The 14,451-nt window shown below is 39.0% G+C and overlaps 1 protein-coding gene across 1 annotated transcript in view; it reads right to left on the bottom strand.

Annotated features, from left to right (window-relative positions):
- The window catches only part of susd6 (sushi domain containing 6), a 29,510-nt gene extending 16,071 nt beyond the window's left edge, over window positions 1-13,439 (bottom strand). The window contains exons 1-2 of the mRNA XM_079255215.1: window positions 13,269-13,439; window positions 7,138-7,317 (exon numbers count right to left, since the gene is read on the bottom strand). Coding sequence (XP_079111341.1) covers window positions 7,138-7,276 — 139 coding nt within the window. The 5' untranslated portion in view covers window positions 7,277-7,317; window positions 13,269-13,439. The remainder of the gene's footprint in view (window positions 1-7,137; window positions 7,318-13,268) is intronic.
- Between the last annotated feature and the right edge of the window lie 1,012 nt (window positions 13,440-14,451).

The raw sequence follows: 14,451 nt of genomic DNA, 5'->3' as shown, positions 1-14,451 counted from the left end.
TCTAGGAGGTGATTCCTCCTGGGTTAATATGGCAGCTAGCTTCAGCCTCGTTCTAGGAGGTGATTCCTCCTGGGTTAATATGGCAGCTAGCTTCAGCCTCGCTCTAGGAGGTGATTCCTTCTGGGTTAATATGGCAGCTAGCTTCAGCCTCGCTCTAGGAGGTGATTCCTTCTGGGTTAATATGGCAGCTAGCTTCAGCCTCGCTCAAGGAGGTGATTCCTCCTGGGCTAATATGGCAGCTAGCTTCAGCCTCGCTCAAGGAGGTGATTCCTCTTGGACTAATGCAGCAGCTAGCTTCAGCCTCGCTCTAGGAGGTGATTCCTCCTGGGCTAATATGGCAGCTAGCTTCAGCCTTGCTCTAGGAGGTGATTCCTCCTGGGCTAATATGGCAGCTAGCTTCAGCCTCGCTCTAGGAGGTGATTCCTCCTGGGCTAATACGGCAGTGATAAATACAGACATTTTCCCCTGCTTCAACTAGAAGACCACCGCTAACTACCCCCTAGCTCAAACTTAAGGGGGCCGCCCTGTTTGTTTTGACACAGGACTGTAAAAAGAACCACATCACACAATGAGTCATAACTCGTCCACGCAAAAATGGTCAACTTTAAGAAGGTGTGACTTCATGTGTGGCCAAAGACATCACCATCATCTGTGATATTGCTATGAAAATATTTTTAAAAAATATTGTGCTTTTGAGGAACCAGTTGAGGTGGCTCGGGCATCTGGTCAGGATGCCTCCTGGACGCCTCCCTGGTGAGGTGTTCCAGGCACGTCCCTCTGGGAGGAGACCCCGGGGAAGACTCAGGACACGCTGGAGGGATTATATCTCTCGGCTGGCCTGGGAACGCCTCAGGATCCCCCCCACAGAGTTGGCAAATGTGGCTGGGGAGAGGGAAGTCTGGGCTTCCCTGCTTAGGCTGCTGCCCCCGCGACCCGACCCCGGATAAGCGGCAAAAGATGAAGATATTGTGGTTTAATTCTTCTGCTATATTGCCCACCCCTAGACCATGGTATGTATTCATGATAAAGAGTGAATTCCAGAGCCATCATGCGAGTGTTGTAGAGGCCAAACTTTAAGAAAGGAAGCAAGCTTGGACCTATGATTTGTAGGGAGAGCACAAACAAATCACAAACTGTGGCACGTCACCGCTCATTATTTACTAAACTTTTTTAACCACCGCTAAAGAAGAAACTGATCCGAATCAAGACAGCAGCGAAGGAGCCACTTCTGCTGAAATGCAGTGAAGTCAAGACAAACAGCTGTACACTCTGCACAACAAGCAGGACAGTACATGTACAGCCCAGCCCTACCCTTCAGCTGAGTATCAGGAAGCCTGCTTCATAAACTTTATTCTGCTATTCCTTTTTCTACTTAACATCTTGTTTGAGTAGATAATATGCATTGTATGTGAATGTGAAGTAAACTGGTACAATTTTTGATGAAAGCTCTTAAAGCTAAAGTTGTAGCAAAGCTAAAAACAAATGAATGAAAAGGACAGAAAACAGCAGACTGGTGCCCCATTTCCCACTGTCTCCACAGCTGGGCATGCTGAGGCCTATCCACTCTGCACTGCAGCATGTGATAACAAAACTGACTTGATATTTTGGTCCAATGGTAGTGCTACACTGACTATACTGCATTGCTGCTCTGCCACTGTGTTGCTGCTAACAGAAAATTAACATTTACGGTTACTGCTTCTTAACCATCAAATGGCAAAACATTTTAATTTTATATTAAATGAGGACACCAATGTCTAAACTAAACTATAAAAAGAGATACACATGATTTCCAAATGATTCTGTGGGGCAACGGCTGCGAAAGAAGAAAATGCCTCACTCATTCAGCTTGTCTTTAGAGTAATTTAGCTGTACCAACATCATGACCTGCTTGTTGTCTGACGCAGCTTGGATTTCTTAACCATTGGCAAAACTGGCATGTGTGTAGGATGCTCTTTTCCTGATGTGTAAGACATGAGCATGTTTGAACAAGATGCTGCTGTTGAGTAATGGTGTGATGAAGAAACAGCCCACATTGTTTCAGTGGGCCTGAAAAAACAGGGGGACAAAAACAAAAGGAAAAGATCAACATGTATATCCACTTTGTTTTTTAAAAGATACCTTGGAAATGCAAATCAAAAAAAAACAGAACAAAACAAAACACTTGGACACATACATGCATACACAATAAAAACTAAAAAAAAACAACCCACAATTAATAAATAATGTTCTAGAAAAAGAGTAAATGGGTGAAAAAAGAAACTAAAGGAAAAAGCAACAGAAGACAGGGAAGGCTGGGGGATATATTTAGCAGCTCATTAGTCAGAGATGTCCTCTACTCAGCGGGCTGGTGCCACCGATGAGGCCCTTTGGAAATCATTATGACTGCCTGCTGCTTCAGAGAACCACATGAATTTCACTGGAAAACAATTTACACACTGCCTCTTCTCTCCCCAGCCTTAATGTTGCTTCAAAATGGTACTCTGTTTTAGAGGATGGGCCATGAACCAAAGCTTTAAACAACACAAAGTGACGTGTTTTTTTTAAAAAATACAAACAACTGCATGTCATTAAATCTGCTACATAAGCTTAAGGAGTAACCTTTAAGAACTAAGAGACAACAGCAGCATCTTGGATCAACGTATTCTGTATGCAATAAAAGATTTTACAGTTATGCTGCCACTTCCTGATCTGACATTCATTAACTTGGCCTTCACAGTCATCAGCAAAGGGCTTACATTTGGAACTAGTTAAAAAGAAAGTGGTGATCACAATGCATATAAAAAGTGTATAATGAGTAAAAGTTACTGTTAATGGTAAAAAATAACAAGGCATACAAATAATAACTATACTTACTATCACCTACCATAGTCTAAAAGAGTTGTATGATAAAACTGTAAAAAACCCCTTAAGCCCAAAATAATTTGACCATATGTGACCTTCTCTGATAATGAAACAGTCTGGTCACCACTTTAAAGTGAATTAATACTCTTGCATCACCTGTCCTCAAAGCAGCATCTGTTTTCTTTGTCCGGTGAGCAGTTTAAAGTTTCCCTTTAGGGCATGATTGGTTGGGAGAGCCATTACATGACACGCGGTGAGAGCAGAGATTGATGGTTCAAGTGATAAACACACAAGTAATGAAAGAGAAAGGCTGATGGATTTGACCACACTGCTCCTAATGGGCTCCAGTCTCACCTGGCTAATGGCTCAGGGCTTTAAGAGGGAAATAGAAAAGAAAAAAAAAAAAAAAACCCAGAGACATCATAGACAGGGGTTACTCCATGTTGAATACACTCACAGACACATGCAGAGTGAGTTAGCAGACCTAATTGCAGACTGGTGATCTAGTGGAGCTGTAGCTGCTGTGGTCTCCAACACCCTCTAAATGCACTCTTTGTTCTCACATTTCAGAAAGGAGCCAGAAGTCAGTGTGTTGCTTTACTTCTGCCAGCAACACCGCCTTGCTAATAAGACGTCAGGGAACTAATCCGATCAGTTAATTGCACAGTGTCCCCCCTTTCCTTCAGGTTGTGTCGTTTGTAAACTCAGCTTATCGAATCGCTTTCATAGGCAGACTTTCCACACTGGCTAGTTTTTTTTTCCCCCTTTAGAAGCACACATACATCATTTGTTGGCAATGAAAGCAACGAGTTTCAAAGAATACAGCTGTTGGAAGATGCTTGAAGCAGGGCATGGCTCATTCAGATATTTTCCTCTGTGGTCAGAACGGTGACGCTACACTAGCCACAAAAGTACTCTGCTATTACAGAGAAGAGTTGTCTTAAGATCAGCTTTTTTTTCCTTTTTGAAAAAGTTTTATCCTTGGGATGATGCTACACTGATTCACGACCAACCAAATTTAAATAAGATGTCTGTACCCTTGATGAGGCAAAGAAAATGTGTCAACTTTGGCCATGAATGGACAGCAACTACTGGAAATGAGAGAGACTGCCCTGTGCTCCCTTCCCCTTTCCATCAGCTATTTTCTTTATCCCATGACTCCACTCTTTTCTGTCCATTTCCCGTTCTCACGCATGAACATACATTAACAGCACCACCACGCAGAGAACACAGCAGGCTTGTTTGTGGGAGACTTCTGTTGCTTGCTAGCTCTTTCATGTACAGCTTTAACTCAACTTCAGAGGACAATGAGGCAAAATTTATCTGTTGAACTGGACACAGAAAGATGTTTTTAACCTTTTTTTTCCACTTTTAGGGCAGAAACTGTGCTTTTTGATAATATGAATAGACTCTTTGGTGCTTTGAGTTCCCATCTTTACTCTTTCAGTTCTGACTCACTGTCTGGACCCACTTCCTCTGAAACAAACCACAAAGGCTTACTGTTTGGAATTGACACCATATTAGGAACTGAGCTCAATACAGCCAACATATTTGGGATGTCAGATAGGCTCAGAAAAAAAGAGAGCAATGTTTGCATTGTGTCCTTAAATATCTGCAGACTGATCTTATTTATCATTTTGAGACAATATCCCCAAATCCGCTGCTTTGCAGTTGTTTGTTTACCGTCACTGTGCTTCAATGAACAGGATGCATGTTTGATTATAGAACTAGCTGCATCTAGAACCGCAGCCCATTGACACAAATGCAATCATGTGCAGTGATCACAAACACAAATCCAAGAGAGCCATTTACACTAACTCAGCAGATATCCTGCTGTTAATCTCCACAATGAGCAGCTGAACGACAGATAAAAAGATGTGACTTGGACTGGTTCTAAAAATATCTTGGCTTGGAGGCTTTGTAACCGTGTCCGAACACAGCGTATTAGCAGTTACAAGAAAATGTTATCTTGACCTTTCCAGAAAGAACATGAACTCAGTAAAAATACAGACTCAAGCTTTGTCTTTCTTTGTTTAAGGGAATGATGTTTTTAAAAAAGCTAAAACGTCTTTATATCATCAGTGACAACCATCTCTTCATCCATATCCCCACCACTTAAACATAGCATCAAATAAAAGAATAATATCCCCCAAAAAAGTCAAAGAAATGGTTTGCTTTACAAAGAGAAACCTGATGTTGCTTTGTTTGGGATTTTTGTCTTTGGTGTTTGATTTGACTCTAACATGCAAATGGAATACAGTTTATTCCTTAGTATCCATTTCTATTCATACAGCTCATTGCTATTTATATGACTCTGGAATAGGCCTGTCAGTGGTGATAAAATTTCATATTCATGAAATTTCCAAAGCAATCTCTCTCCCTGGAACATGTCAAGAGATTACCTATGTAAATTATGTATGCTGAGCAAGGGGAAGAGAGAGTGCAGTGATTGGAACAACTAATGATCACTTTAAAGCCTTGCGTTTATGGTAATGCCTGATTATAGATTCAATTTCAGACTTTCAGGCTGTAAATGCTTCAATACATATTTTGCATCTTTAAGATCGTAGTTGTTACTCTGCAGTTATTACACGCACCAATGACATGACCATTTCTCTCTTTTACTGTATATTCTCTTTTACTATAAACTTCATTTAAAAGTTGGTATGATCAAGCCAGCAACTAAAGAGTCACTAATCTAGTTGTTTCATTTACCAGTTCATTGCGATCTTTGATAAAAGATCCATAGTTATCGTGTTTGGATCAAAAGTATGACGCACGTTCATAATCCCTAAGTAAGGGAAAACACATCTTTGTGTACAAACTACATAGAAATCTGCACATAAGTGACTTAATACAGTTAAAATGCAGTGGATTGTATACATTAAACACTGCACAGCTTGTGTTTAGTGCTGCACACTAGTTTGAAGAGCATGACCTGTCTAAATGTGAGTCAGCATTATGTTCTGTAAGGATGTACTTAAGCCAGAAATACAACACCTAAAAATAACCTTTGGATTGTTATTGTTTCATTGAAAGCATCTCGAGAGAACTATAGGTCCCTGCATGAGTGTATTTGTCACAACATCATGGTCCAAAACGTCCAATGCAGCATCAGTCTGATTATTTGCATACGGCCCTGTGGGAGGAGTAACATCCACAATCAGAGTGTTGAAATCTAACAGTAAGACAGGATTGAGCACACACAGAACACGTGGGCTAGGGATTTGAGGACACATTTTTTTGATAGAGAAAGGCTGTGTATGTGCGAGTGTACTCAGTGCGGAACGTGAGCATGATACCAGGGCCTCTGGCCTCAACATGAATCATTTGTGTTACGCAAGTGAAGAGACCGTACACTTGGGATCATCATCTCATCTTTGGCTTTATATTCTGTCTGTTGCCGTTTCTCATCCATATAAAAATCTATTCATTTAAAGCCATAAAGAAAGAATCAATTAATGCTTATCGCCATCATCCCAAAGCCTTAAACCAATTCTCACACAGATTTAATTATTCACACGTACACAGTCCGCTCACTCTCTGTGGCAAGGACATCTGGCACATTTCACAAGCTGCCTATGTGTGGAGAGTGCATGTGTGTGTGGATAGTGCATGTTAGGAGTTAGCATGTGTGTTTGGATACTAATGGGGGATGGGGCTGAAACACTAAAGGATTGAAGTGAAAGAAAATCAGGCGTAAGTGAAGGGGTTCAGCAAGTACTACCAACACTGCACTCTTTCTTCACAGACAAAAGACAGTCTACAAGTCCTGTTGTGATCAATAAATAAATATCTGTACCGTTTACCTCAACTTCCGATGCGTAAAGAAGATTTCCTTTTATTGAGAAACAAGAAGAAAACCCCCTACACTTGAAGCTTGAAGATGTAATCATGATAACATACAACACCTGATCTGAAGACCTTTATGGGGTAAAAATCAAGGTTGGTTTGGTAATAAAGGTCAGGCTAGATTCAAACCTTATGACAGCAATGTGACCGCAGACAACATCTTCTCTAGGCTTCACTCATTAGCAATGGAAAACTGTTGTGGCACATTGGGATAGTAAATGGATTCACACAGTGCATGAGACTGATCTCTCAGCTGCTGCTCTGCAGCAGAGCAACCTGACCGACCCAAGGGTAAAGGAAGCCAATTTATTCTAACTGACCTGCCAGGGGGGAAAATGACCTCAATCAATTCACAAGAGATAAGCAAAGATGGCGGTTTATTCAGCATGTGTCATGTGGGAACACATCCAGTAAAGTACGTTTATTTGTGTGTCTGTGACTTACCTGATGCGTGACCATGAGGGAGCAGGATGAAGAGGAGAAGAAGCACGGAGGCAGCCAGCCTGTGGGCTACTGAGAAGGAGGCAGAGGAAGAGGAGGAGGACAGGGCTCTCGTCAGAAACGCTACCATTCCATCGCACATCTTTTCCTCCAACAGCCAGGGAGAGTCAGCTACGGCTTAACCTGTTCACGCCACATGGAGAGGAAAGGACACAGAGGGAGGGAAAGGGGGGGAGTGGAGATTACTATCAACGTTCAGCGAGGATTATGTAACCGGAATAAAGCAGAGTAGGGAATAAAGAGATCCACAAATACAAAACTCAAAGCATTGCAGAGAAAACCATCTGCAAACTTCATTAGTCAGCATTTGGTTCAGTAATACTATTACACTGCATGAATAACTATGAACATCTAAACTTTTCATGTGTTATATGAACAGCATCACTACTGCTCAAAGGGCTCTTCTCACTGCTCTTCCATCCCTAATCGTTGCTCTGGCACAAGTTCTTTGTACACAAGCACATCATTACAGTCTGTTACAGATGATGTAACATGGAAACAGATTACAGCCACCAATGAGACGGCAGAAGCAAAAATCCAAAAACCAGGATTTAGCTCAATGTTTGTCGTGCTAACAAATGCAAGTTTTTAGGAAATGTCCTTACGTTGTGGAAAATGCTCCTTCGATAAGCTGCATTTTATTGTAGTTTCATTAAAAGATCGGGCTGATTTTCCAAAATTCATGACTCAAATGCTCAGTGCTATTCCATTACTCAGCAGCTGCAGCAAAACATTACTTCTTATTATATTATTATTTATAAAAAATATATGTAAATATTTTTATTGAAGGTTTTTCTCAAATGTAATTTTTTTTAAGGTTTACAATAAAGCAGTGCCATGCTTTACGCAAGAAAGCAAGAAGTTTGCTCAACTGAGATCCCAGTCTACTCCATGTTGTGTCTGTACTAGAGTCTGATGGATAAATTATGCAAAGACAGCTGAACAAGATGCTGCTTCTGCAGCATCTCCGGTGTTTTGAATTACTAATACGACAACACACTGCTAAGCTTCTTATAAAGTCAATACCAACCAATGCAGACACTCCAAAAAGCTTTACCCTTACTCCCTGCATTACTTATTACAGAAATCAGATTTCTTTAAAAATAAAGAAAGAAAAAAGAAAGTCATTGCTCATGCTTTTGTCTCAACCATGTACGTTTAATTAGTTCTAAAAACAGTGAAGTCTGAAAATTTCATCACCAACTTGTGTCATTTGTGATGTTTAAGTATAGAAACAGACTGGTGCATTTTTAGTGACATTATTTCTGTGCTCTCACCTTCTGCAGCAAATAGTAAGACTTTTTCTGCCACTTAAATTTTATTTTACGGTACTCTGAAGAGTGGAAAAATCGAATCGAAAATACAAATATTCTGATTTTTTGCAATCTTAAAACCGATTTTTCTTTTGTTTGAAAAAATGTTTTTTTCTTTTCAAATAAATAAGAATAATCTTTTATAAAAATGTTGGTCATTTTTATTGTTTTATTGATGTTTTTACCTGTTATCTTGGGCATTATAGCAGCAGAATGATGGTCTGGCCAACATGTTATTTTTCCTAACTGAAATTTAAAAAAAAAAAAAAAGTTTTGTACATTTTTTAGGTTTTTATTCCACAAAAAACAGCAATATCGCATAATTGCAATCGAATCGGGACAAAAACATACCGTCACAGTCCTAGTTGCTCTGAATAACGCAACTACATTCTATTAAGTGTTTATTGAAATTAATATGATGGACTTAATTTTTTTTAAATCAGATGCCATAGTGTTGATGTAGGGTACATTTTGGTTTTCAGCCAAATGATAAGAGAGATCCCATTAACTTACTTGAGCCGATTTGATGGATTTGCAGTAGAAAGATGGCGTCATAAGCGAAACACCACTAATCTGAAAAATCATCTTTGCTTCCAGCACCGCGCTTGATTTGCCAAAACATGGATTAAAAGTCGCGACTGCAGGTCTCTCTCAGCAACTGGCCGTAATTAAAGCTTCCAAACCAGTTATTCACTAAAACATGACAATATCTGATGGCACACTTTGACACTGTAATGCAGCCTATAGCCCAAGAAATGCAGCCATTCAACATATGAAGCACTTACATGACCAGAAAAGAGAAACAGGTAAAAAAAAACAAAAAAAACAAAACACAAACAAACAAAAAACTGTAAACTCAATTTATAGAACAAAATCAATAACATTCTCAGAGATTTAAAAGAAACTGAATTTTACTCAGACATTTACCTTGTAGGACTAAACTAGAAAACAGCACTTTTAGGTTTTTACTTTTCTATAAAAGTATGCCATTGTTCATGAGGTGTATCTGCATTATTATATTATGACTAAGCTTAGACTATCACAATGACATGAACAAATAAATTATGGATAAATAAGCAAACCATTTCAATTAATGATTTAACAAACAACTGTCTTTTGCAAGTTTGTAATCATGACAGTCCAAGTCATGTTAGATAATGTTACTTCCAGGAAATAACTAGTTTTGTAAGTGTGCTGTACACGTCAAAGCACTGAAGGATACAGAGGCTACATTTAAAACAACCAGAGATCGATACCAGTTATACTGGCTGATTTTTTCCAATACACACAAGCAGCAACCCTCCTAACTACATGCCACCTTTCTGATGTCCATAAGAGCACTGGCATACTGTACCTGCATGCAGTGCACACCAGTGGGAGAGTGACGCAAGTTAGCTTTGGCAGAACAATCTGGGAACTGCATTCAGCCAAAAAGCAGCTAGTCAAAAGCACACGCGGTGGACCTGTGCCAGTCATTTGATCCATAGATGCTATCTCTGTGCTCTGCTATCTCTATGATGGATTGAGAACACAGAGGTTTGTAGGGTATGGTCTATAAGAGGCCTTTTTAAATTTCAGAAGGTGTTTTTTAAAAAAATATCTCAGAAACATCACAGAAACAAAAGTTAAAAGGCAGGAAAAAAATTATATTAGTGATGTGTACATAACTACTTTAGATGGCATATAATGCTGGACTGACTTCCTGGATGAGCTGAAGGCAAAGTATCAAAACAGCCAGTTTGTCTGGAAAGTGAAAACTTTGCTTTCTTGCAAGAGAGTCTGACAGGAGAAAAGTACAAACTGATACGACCAGACACGTCTAATTTTGGTAGGATAATCAATTTACAATGCATCAACTGATGATGAAGTGAAATTTATAGTATGCTGCAATTTTGGGTGCAAATTTCACTTACAAACGTGTGGTTTCCTGATAGAGAGTGACAATGACGTTCAGTCTGGTATGTCAATAGTATGTGGTTCTTCTTTAAATGCCAAGAGATTTAGTTTCCTTGTTTCTGGGAACAGTATTTTGTGTCAGCCCACACATATACACTTCTGGACAGCACCTTCATGTTGCCAGCTAACCTTTGGCTTTTTTTTTAAAAAAAACCCTAATCTTAACTTCATGCTGATAGAAACAAATATTTACATATCTTTTTAACACAGTCTTACTGCAAATGTCCAAAATAGAAATATTTATAACAGTACTGATATTTTTTTATTGTTAGTAACATCAGCTTTATACTGATTCTGACAACTGAAAGTCTGAAAGCAAAAGCACGAAAGCAGATTATTTTGATAAGAAAAATCGGTGAACAGGATGTAAAGGGATCAAACAAGCACAGCTATGCACAATGACGTTGCAGAAAAAAAACCCAACACAAATTCCTTGTTTGGTACTAAATGTAACAGTGTGACCAGGACAAACTTGAATAATTAAAAAAAGAACAAAAGAAAACATGCAGATTTTGGAATACTTCAAAAATCCACGAAACAATAGACTGTACAACCCTGCAGATTAAACATCATGTTCAGTTGGATTATTTCAGCATGCACAGACATAAAACCAAAACACTTGCCACAGCCTGCCATCCAGTGAAACTAGTGTTGCCAGTTCCATCTCAAAGTCATGTTTTAATGCAGCAGAACAGTATGTACGACAGAACTTTACATGTCCATCATACTCACTAAGATAAAACTGGTAAAAATCAGAATCATCTTTATTGGCATTAATCCACCAATATTGCCAAGCATGCAAATTTCATTTTGTGTGTGACAATTTGCAGCTTAATTTGTATTGTGACTATTGAATAGAAATGATTTCCTAGTGGAAACAGATGTTGATTACAATTTTAAAAAAAATGCTGTTTGCTAATTGTCACATTTGTACTTTGGGGGAGGGAAACTATAATTATTTTTTTAACAGAAATACTTTAAATCTTTAGTGCTTTTGACGAAAAAAACTATGAAGCTCCCCACTTCAGACACTCATGAGACAAGCAGTCAGCCAGCAGGCTTGCTACTGCAGTTTTCAGCTGCCAGAGGCTCCTGGAATGCAAAGGGAGCCAAGCAGAGCAGCAGTGCAGACATGTGTCCGGGAACAGAGAGCACTCAGTGTGCCAAAGAAACAGCCGAGAGGAGATTTCAACCCAACAGCCCCCAGAGCTACTGCTGCTGGTAGAGTTTGCGTGGACCTGTGGAGGGAGCCAAGAGACAGGACTCTGCATGGCAGCAGAGAAAGGACCCTTTGTGATCAAGTTAAGCCTTACAGCTCCTTAGCATCCCTCTGTACTGCTGCAACAAGACAGACAAAAGCAGAAACATAGAGGACAGAACAATAAAAGAAGAAGACAGAAGATGAGAATAAATGAGAGGAACAGAAATTATTATTTATTTATTTTCTGTGTGATCTTACTGATAGATAAACAATGGCAATGATAACCCAATCACCTCTCACTCTAGCAGAAGAACCAGAGATATGTTGTAATGTCATTTTGATACTGATGAGACAAAACTCTGAGAATGGGTTTAAAGCCATATTCAATGTTGCTAATACTTTCTCTCACAACAAGTTTTGACTTGTACTGGAAGAGACATAGTGGTATACGACTGGAACCAAGAGTTAAAAAACCATGCCTCTACTAAACATACAGCTTACCAACCTGAGCCCTTTTAACATGGAACTTTGTTTTGTTTTTCCTGCACAGTAAAGTTGCCAATATACAGTAAAATTCTCACTGACAGCGTCAAAGCAACAAAGTGGTATTGCTGAAAGGTAGGATTAAAACACTGGTCAGACTTGTTTTAAATACAGTATACTGTAGGAGGAACACTGGACTTGGACTCTTCCTTTACTTTGTTCTCCAGTGTAAACAGTTCACATCTGGACTCCCCGACCCTTTGTAATCTCAACTGTGACATCTCACCCTGCACTGCCAAGAGAAAAGAGACTTTTTACTGGAACAAAAGCCAAAGGGTGGGAAGTATCACTGTCGTTAATGTCTCAGAGAAGACACCCTTATAACTCGATCACAAATCCCTGCAAATGTTTCAAACGTGATCATCGGGCTTCCTGGCCATCCTGAAGCGAGAGTCACACGCTTCGACACGTGCAACTGTACTGCGAGCTATTTAAACAAAGAGTGCGGTGGGCTGCCAACACCGCACACACACACACACACACACACACACACACGCACACACACGCATAAACAGACGTACACAAACACGGTTCAAAGATAGATAACGCTAAGTAAAATAAAAGAAACACAATTGACAACACACAACAGTGTAAGTCTTGCTTGACTGAATCATCATACATAAAACTGGCACACCTCTTACTTCCTTATACCTTATCGTTTATTGTTCAGGTACTAAGTGCAACAATACAGTTACAAAGAGAACTAGAGACTAGCTTATTCGACATTGATTTTGTTTAGTTATGCTTTCAATTATACTGTCAAAATGATATATATATCTACTATTATGTAAACTTAAATCCAGCTGAGTGCATGATATTTACCTAAAGGTTAACATCCCTAACAGTTCCTTTGTCAAAACTAATCTATTCTCCCCCTCCCCCTGTTTTTTTTTTTTTTTTTTGCCCTAAACATGCATTTTAAAAAAACAACCTCTTTTATTTTTCCTTGTTGTGTAATCAACGAAGACTGACGGAAGAAAAGAGGAAGAGAGACAGTGAGAGTTCTCCTAGTGGCCTATGTGTGCTTAGCTTGCGAAAAAAAAAACACAGACAAGACTCACCGACGTAAAGGTTACCAGCAGCGAGCCCTCCTCTGTCCGGTTCACTTTGGACACATTAACCTCTTGGTGGGTGGTGACACCCAAGCTAAAAATGCTGAAAAGCGGGGTTAAAATTTGATATCTTCGTCGTGTAACTCCGTCAGCCCGTCCCCGTCTCTCTGCGTCCTCTCGACTCGCCAGCTCTTTATTTTAGGTGAGCGGAAACAGTCGCTCTGAGAACTCACTGGGCTGCCTCGCTCTCGCGCGGTCTCCATGGCTACCTATGAAAATGGGCGGACCCAAAAGAGTTTAAAGGAGACTCAAACAAAATGTAGAATAATAATAATTAAAAAAAAAAAAAAAAGGTTAAACTGTCTTTTGTCCAAAAGCGTTTACACAAATAAACATATATTTATGTAATAGGCCCATTTAAAATACAGACAGAAACATCACTGGTCTTCATTTTATTTTATGTATTAGCTAGCCAATGAATTTTCAATAATAATAATAATAATAATAATAACAATAAAAAAAATCAAGAGTAAGAATACAAGTGTATGCTGAACCGTTTTACCACTGAGGTAAATGCTAAAAACTATATGCTAAACTTCTTGATATGCTTTACATGCATGCACTTTACTTGTTTGGCATTTTGTTTGAGTGATTATTATGTACAAAAAGTGAGACATTATCAAATTATTGATATTATCTAAACATTGTTATAATCACATTAAATATGATATAATAAATATGTAGTATTAGTCCAAACTCACAGAAAATGATCATTTAGTTTAGTTTTAATATGCTAACATACATTAAAATATTAGTTCATCCTAAAAACTGATCAGTAGCAACAAATAGCTATATCTTTATAATGGTCTTGATAAAATATTGAACATTATCATGCACACAATTGGAAAGCTGTACATTTGAAAAGGAAGACAATCTCTGTTTTCACAATATGAAACATATTATGCGTCAAATGCTCCTAAATTTCCTACAAAGAACCTGGGTTTGGAAGATACTGAAGGGCTAAGACTTTAATGTGAGAATAATTTATTGCTTACCATGCAAGTAACCTCTCTGTTACCCTCTTAAATCCACTCTTTTTGGATGTAAAAATGTAAATATCAAACTGGTGCCATGAAGGTTTATTGTCCCAAAGAAACGAGTATTTATGAAAACCAAAGCATTTTATTGAATC

The sequence above is a fragment of the Telmatherina bonti genome, assembly GCF_933228915.1.
Source record: "Telmatherina bonti genome assembly, chromosome: 16".
NCBI lineage: Eukaryota > Metazoa > Chordata > Actinopteri > Atheriniformes > Telmatherinidae > Telmatherina > Telmatherina bonti.
The sequence above is the reverse complement of the archived record's forward strand: the minus strand, read 5'-3'. Positions and strand labels throughout refer to the sequence as shown.